General features: G+C 42.0%; 1 protein-coding gene across 3 annotated transcripts in view; it reads left to right on the top strand.

Moving 5' to 3' along the window:
* The window catches only part of ASH1L (ASH1 like histone lysine methyltransferase), a 202,012-nt gene that overhangs the window by 182,869 nt on the left and 11,472 nt on the right, over window positions 1–7,671 (top strand). For 2 of the 3 annotated variants that reach the window (XM_008053776.1, XM_008053777.1), the window contains 5 exons: window positions 1,913–2,161; window positions 2,980–3,066; window positions 4,429–4,519; window positions 5,207–5,345; window positions 5,458–5,630. In XM_008053776.1, coding sequence (XP_008051967.1) covers window positions 1,913–2,161; window positions 2,980–3,066; window positions 4,429–4,519; window positions 5,207–5,345; window positions 5,458–5,630 — 739 coding nt within the window. The remainder of the gene's footprint in view (window positions 1–1,912; window positions 2,162–2,979; window positions 3,067–4,428; window positions 4,520–5,206; window positions 5,346–5,457; window positions 5,631–7,671) is intronic. The other variant, XR_002481715.1, reaches the window with a different exon arrangement.

Below are 7,671 nucleotides of genomic sequence, written 5' to 3' on the forward strand. Positions count from 1 at the left end.
AAAAAAAAAAAAAAAAAAAAGACAAAAGAAGTACATATGAAATACATAGAAATACGTATAGGCAAATGTTGGAAATATATCTTCAAGATGGAATTGAAGGGTATTACAGTGATAGGTTGTATAATAATTAAAGCTCATTGGAGAAAAGATGACCTTGAATTAATTTAAAGGACAGGATGGTGGCTTGGCACAACAGCTCACATATGTAATCCCAGCACTTTGGAAAGTCAAAGCAGGAGGATCACTTAAGGCCAGAAACTTTACTTATTTATTTGGAGTCTCACTCTGTTGCCCAGGCTGGAGTGCAGTGGCACATTCATGGACCCCCCAGCGTCGACCTGCTGGGCTCTGGTGATTCTTTCACCTCAGCCTTCCATATAGCCAGAACTATAGGCATGTGCTACCACACCTGGCTAATTTTGTATTTATTGTATAGACGAGATCTGGCCAAGTTGCCCAGACTGGTCTTGAACCCAAGGGCTCAGACAATCCACTGGCCTCAGCCTCCCAAAGTGCTGTGATTACAGGCTGAGCCACTGAGCCTTGCCAAGGTTGGGAATTTGACACCAGCCTGGGAAACACAGTGAAAGCTCATGTCTACATAAAAATTAAAAATACTAGGCTGGGCACGGTGGCTCACGCCTATAATCCCAGCAATTTGAGAGGCTGATGTGAGAGGATTGCCTGAGCCCATGGGTTTGAGACCAACCTGTGCAACCTAGTGAGACCTCATCTCTACAAAATAAAGAAAATTAGCCGGGCGTAGTGACACATGCCTATAGTTCCAGCTACTTGGAAGGCTGAGGCGGAAGGATCGCCCAAGCCCAGCAGGTTGAAACTGTGATGGTCGTGAGCGTGCCACTGCTCTACAGCCTGGATGACAGAATGAGATTCCTACTCAAAAAAAGCTAAATATATTATTAGGGTGTGGTGACACATGCCTGTAGTCCCAGCTACTCAGGCTGAGGCAGGAGGACTGCTTGAGCCCAGGAGGTTGAGGTTGCAATGAGCTATGATCACACCACTGCACTCCAGCCTGGGCAACAGAGCACGACGCAGTCTTTTTAAAGTATATAAATAAATAAAGGACAGGTTTGAATGACAAAAAAGGCTACTAAGTAAAGGAAGAGTAGAAGTTGAAAAAAAAAGACAAGTGAGAGAAGAATTAGAGAGCAATCTTGAATTGTGGCATGCTTTCAACTGAAATCCAGCTTCCACATGCATTCAACACCTGTAGATATTTTACAGATATCTGCAAAACAAAGGTAAATGGAAAACTATGATGCATTGTGCTTATAATATTAATTCTTTTTTATTTTTATTTTTATTTTTATTTTTATTTTTATTTTTTTTTGAGTTGGAGTCTCACTCTGTCGCCCAGACTGAAGTGCAGTGGTCACTCCCGGCCACCGCAGCCTCAACCTGCTGGACTCCGGCGATCCTTCTACCTCAGCCTTCTGAGTAGCCAGAATTACAGGCGCGCGCTACCACACCCAGCTGATTTTTTTATTTTATTGTAGAGATGAAGTCTCACCTGCCCAGGCGGGTCTCCAACCCGCGGGCTCAGGCAGTCCACTCACCTCAACCTCCCAAAGGTGTGGGATTACAGGCTGAGCCACCGAGCCCGGCTATTAATTCATATTTTATGATCACTGTGTAATTGATCTTGTGGACAATAAGGGCCTTGACAGGAATTGAATGACAGCAATAGAATAAATGGAAAACTACCATACAGATTCCAATTTGAATTCATTTTAGTTCAGTTGAAGTTGTTACTGATTACCTGGTACTGTATTTGATACTATTGAATATCAATTGAAATGAGAGGGTAAAGAAAATTATGCTACCTCTTCAGGAATATTTTTAAGCCAAATTGAGAAAACCAAACATTTCTCTCTTCTGCTTTCTTCAGAAATACTATGGGCGTAAATCCCCAATTGGGAGAGATGTTTGCCGCCTACGAAAGGCCTATTACAACGCCCGGCATGAGGCATCAGCCCAAATTGATGAGATTGTGGGAGAGACAGCAAGTGAGGCAGACAGCAGTGAGACCTCAGTTTCTGAAAAGGAGAATGGGCATGAGAAGGATGATGATGTTATTCGCTGTATCTGTGGCCTCTACAAGGACGAAGGTCTCATGATCCAGTGTGACAAGTGCATGGTGAGGGCCAGGAGATGAAGCAGAAGCCTGGTCCTCATGACCATGGTGACTCTATTCAAAGAGGTCCATGCCTCTTTTGGCTGGCTTGAAATGTTCTTTATGAACTGTAACTTAGTCTTGGTTTCTGTTATCCCTTGTTCTTCATATTTTCTTTCCCCTTTTATACCCTTCTCATTTAATCTATCTCTTCTTTTTCTACTTTTCATTCTTTCTGCTCACTTTCTACTGCATACATCTCATATAATCTGGATCAAGGAGAATGATTGTATTTAGTCTAGTGCTATACCTTGCAAAACCTTGGAGATAGTATACTCTACTATCTAGCATGAATACAGATAGACCACAATATATAAATACATGTAGGGCTCCTGATGAAAGAGTCAAAGCCTAGATTTGATCCCTAGTGTCCCTACTTAATACATGAGAACTTATTATGCTGTATGAAAAGTGGCTATGAGGAGCACATAGGATTGTTGGAAAAATAAGATTGACAAAGGTAAGCAAAAACATTTTGTAATTAAAACCTCACACAATAGCCATATCTTTGATTTGTTAGTAATGGTTTGTATATTCATTTGTCCTCCTATTCTCCATTTCCCTGTTGTATTTATACGGATCTGTATATTATGAATCAGTCTGTGTACTTTTGTTGTACAAGTCATTATTCTCTTTTCTTCCTATTTTACCATTTATCTTTAGTGTTTCTCGCCCACTGTTTCTATTTTATTTTACCATCCTGTTGACTAATTTTTTTATTCTTGGCCCCCAGGACCTCTCCAATAAGTCTTCGCCTCCCCCAACTGTACCTTTTTCTACAGGTGTGGCAGCATTGTGACTGTATGGGAGTGAACTCAGATGTAGAGCATTACCTTTGTGAGCAGTGTGACCCAAGGCCTGTGGACAGGGTAAGCTGCCCTCTGATAAAACTACACTCTATAAGTAGGAGTTGTAGCACATGGTATGTTATCTGCCCTGCTCCTGCTATGAAGAATTTCCTTTAATAAATTGCTCACGGCAACCCTCTTATGGGTCCTCTCTCACTTGGGAGGTTTTCTGTCTTTTTAATAAACTCTTGGAAAAAAAATGTTGCTCAGACTCTCTGGACCTTGGTTTCTTAAACTTTACATTGAGGAGGGTAATAATTCTCTTTTTTTCCTCAAGAGTATAATTAAAGGGAAAATAAAACTCTTAGGAATCTGTGGAAGGAATGATACTATATAAAGCTAAGGTTTTTATAAGCAATATCAGCTATCTATAAAATGAGTAGCTTACAAAATCTAGAATTTCATATCCTTAATATATCATTTATATTACACAGTGGTTTAAGTAAAAGACCATTGGACTCAGAGTCAGCAAAGGTTGGTCCTTGGCTCTTTTTTTTTTTTTTGAGTTGGAGTCTCACTCAGTCACCCATACTGGAGTGCAGTGGCCGCTCCCGGCCACCACAGCCTCGGCCACCGCAGCCTCGACCTGCTGGGCTCCGGCGATCCTTCCGCCTCAGCCTTCCAAGTAGCCAGAATTACAGGCGCACTAATTTTTTTATTTATTGTAGAGATGAGGTCTCGTTGCCCAGGCGGGTCTCGAACCCACGGGCTCAGGCAATCCACTCACCTCAGCCTCCCAAAGGTGCGGGATTACAGGCACCGAGCCCGGCTATCCTTGGCTCATTTTATAGGCGAGAGGATGAATGACTTCCTTAAGTTATTTAGTAGGTTCTTGGCTTGGCTGTGCCGTATTTATACATATGATCTTGCGCGAGTCACTTCTATAAAAGGAGAGATGTTGACAGTATTTCTTAACAGTATTGCTCTTGTCATTTTTAGGTGGACAGTTCTTTGTTGTGAGGAATGCATTTCAGAATGATTGGCTTCCCTGCCTCCTGGGCACTAAATACCAGTAGCATCTTCCAATCATTGTAATAATAAAGTCCCCATCATACATTTTCAGATGCCCCCTAGATGGCATAGAGCAACCACACAATTGTGCTTTGTAGAACATAGGTTGTGGTACTTACGCCTGTCAGTTTTATTCTCTACCTTCACTTTTATAGGTTTAACAACTCTGAGGGAGAGGCACAGGGCTAAAAAAAATAAATAAACCTCTAGTTGCTTTCTTTTTTTTAACATATATAGTATACTGAATGACTAAACAGTAAGTCTTAATTGGTTGGGATTCTAGGTTTTAGCACTTTTCCTGTCTTGGAGAGAGCTTGCTTGGCTGAATGTCATAATTCTGGCCCTTACCCGTTGACTTTCTGCTCTTACCAGGAGGTACCCATGATCCCTCGGCCCCACTATGCCCAACCTGGCTGTGTCTACTTCATCTGTTTGCTCCGAGATGACCTGCTTCTTCGTCAAGGTATGTATACAAGAGCTAATCCTATTTGTCAAAACTGACTTTTCTATAAAGTAGAAAGTCTCTGCTGTCTTCACACTAATCATTGTCTCCATATGGTCTAATCATAGTTTAATCATATTCTTCATAGAATGCAAGTTTTTATATCTTTTAGTCCTTATGCTTACGTTCATCACCTTTTAACCAATAATACTAATTTGGAGATTGAGGTGTTATAGAGCTAATTTTAAGACTGGGAAAGACCAGGCATGGTGGTTTACACCTGTAATCCCAGCACTTTGGGAGCCCAAGGTGACAGGATTGCTTGAGCCCAGGAGTTTGAGATTATCCTGGCCAACCTAGACCTCATCTCTACAAAAAAATAAAAAAATTTAGCCCAGGAGGTCGAGGCTGCAGTGAGGCATGGTCACGCCACTACACTCCAGCCTGCGTGACAGAGTGAGACCCCATCTCAAAAAAAAAGGATTGGGAAAGACACATGGGAAACCCAATGGGAGATCTTCCTCATGTCATTGTCATAGTCTAGAATTGACTATCATCACCATTATGCTGCTAGTTTTAGCACTCTGTATTTATACTGTTTTGGATTATGAGTTCTTTCTGTATAGACCCTGTGTCAGATAAATGGATGCCTAGCAAAATTCATGCAGAAATCATATTAACTTTTTTCTGTGTTCTGTGCCTTTGTAGGTGACTGTGTGTATCTGATGAGGGATAGTCGGCGCACCCCTGATGGCCACCCAGTCCGTCAGTCCTATCGACTGTTATCTCACATTAACCGAGATAAACTTGACATCTTCCGCATTGAAAAGCTTTGGAAGAATGAAAAGTATGTGCTGAGAGCCTTTTTCTTCCAGCTGTGCCCTACCAACAGAGTTGAATATTCACTAGGATCCTGCTAATCAGCTAAACCTCTCCCTTCTCATTTTTCCTTTTTTTAGAGAGGAACGGTTTGCCTTTGGTCACCATTACTTCCGTCCCCATGAAACACACCACTCTCCATCCCGTCGGTTCTATCATAATGAACTATTTCGGGTACCACTCTATGAGATCATTCCCTTGGAGGCTGTAGTGGGGACCTGCTGTGTGTTGGACCTTTATACATACTGTAAAGGTAAGTGATCTGGGCTAGTTAAAAATGACCTCATATTCCCTGTTCTCTGATCCCCTGTTCATTGCCCACCTCATTCTTGTGTTTTCTGTCTGATGAAAGATTCTCCAAGGCTAGCTATGAAACTTTAAAGAGTTATACAATATTTTTTCTTTCTTTGACCTAGTGCTTGGTACTCAATAATATTTTTGTTGTTGAGTCACAGTCTCACTCTGTCACCCAGGCTGGAGGACAGTGACACAGTCATGGCTCACCACAGCCTTGACTTTCTGGTCTCAGGTGATCTTTCCACCTCAACCTCCCGCTGGAACTAAAGTTGCATGCTACCATACCCAGCCAATTTTTTTATTTTTGTAGAGGTGAGGTCTCACTGTATTGCCTAGACTGGTCTTGAATTCCTAGGCTTAAGTGATCCTCTCGCCTCAGCCTCCCAAAGTGCTGGGATTACAGGTATGAGCCACCATGTCCTGTTACCAATAAATATTCCTTTTTTAAAAAATTTAGTTGGTCTTTGGTTTGGGTTTGGTTTTGGTTTTGTTAAGGAGACCAGGTTTCACTCTGTCACCTAGCCAGGCTGGAGTGCAGTGGTGTAATCATAAGCTCACTGCAGCCTCAAACTCCCAGGCTCAAGTAGTCCTCTCACCTCAACCTCCTAAGGAACTGGGACTACAGGCAGGCACCGCCACATCCAGCTAATTTTTTTTTCCTTTTTAGTTTTTGTAAAGACAGAGTCTTACTGTGTTGCCCAGGCTGGTCTCAAACTCCTGGGTTCAGGCATTTCTCCCACCTCAGCCTCCCAAAGTGCTGGGATTATAGGTGTGAGCCACTGCGCCTGGCAGAAATATATATTCTTTTAGCCCACTTTGCTATAATACTGAGAGAAAAAGGTAGGCTACTGAATTCTGCTAATAATGACAAATAACATACATTGAACTTTTACTGTGAGCTAAACGTGAGCTAAGTGCTTTTTTAGATTATTTCGCTTAACTGTTACAAAACTCTTTAAAATAGATACTGGCTGTAATCCCAGCACTTTTGGAGGTGGAGACTAGAGGATTGCTTGAGCCCAGGGGTTTGAGACCAGCCTGGGCAACTTGGCGAGACCTTGTCTCCACAATAAACCAAGAAAAATTAGCCAGGCATGGTGTTGCACACCTATAGTTCCAGCTACTTGGAAGGCTGAGGCAAAAGGATCACCAGAGCCCAGAAGGTCAAGACTGCAGTGGCCTTGAGCATGCCAGTATACTCCAGTCTGGGCGACAGAGTGAGACTCTGACTCAAAAAAAGAAAAAGTGCTAATCACTATTTTCAGTGGGAAAACTTATATTTAGGTTAAGTAAATTGCCCAAAGGCACATAGATAAAATGTGGTAAAGACCATCATTTTGTTAAACTCTGGTATGTCCATGTGGCTCTTTGAGCTATGCCCGTCATGTTTCCTAGCTTTGGCCCTCTCCCCTACCTCAGGGAGGTGAACCTCTCTCTCTTTGTAATTTACTTTCTAAATATAGTTTTCAATCTGAAAAAAAATGTTGTGAAGCTTGAATCTGAATTAGTACACAGTATTAGAAAACATTAACTAGACTGGGTCTAGTGGTTCATGCCTGTAATCCCAACACTTTGGGAGGCTGAGGTAGGAGGAATACCTGAGTCCAGGAGTTTGAGACCAGCCTGGGCAACTTGGCGAGACCTCATCTCTACAATAATTTTTTTAAAAAAGCCATACATGGTGGCGCATGCCTGTAGTTCCATCTACTTGGAAGGCTAAGATGGAAGGATCGCCTAAACCCAGCAGGTCAAGGCTGCGATGGCCATGAGCTTACCACTGCACTCCAGCCTGGGCATCAGAGTGAGATTCCTACTGAAAAAAATATATATATATTTCTTCCATTCCAAAACTGATAAACTGCTTGCACCCTTGTGTCATGGATGACAGAAAGTATTTTTTTACATGTGTGCTTCCTTCGTATTTATACCCCCATTCTGTTCTCTTAACTTTCATACTCTCCTCTGTTTTTTTTTTTTTTTTTTTTTTTTTTTGTTTG

The sequence above is a fragment of the Carlito syrichta genome, unplaced genomic scaffold (genome assembly GCF_000164805.1).
Source record: "Carlito syrichta isolate Samal-C Ts95f unplaced genomic scaffold, Tarsius_syrichta-2.0.1 Scaffold288448, whole genome shotgun sequence".
Lineage (NCBI taxonomy): Eukaryota > Metazoa > Chordata > Mammalia > Primates > Tarsiidae > Carlito > Carlito syrichta.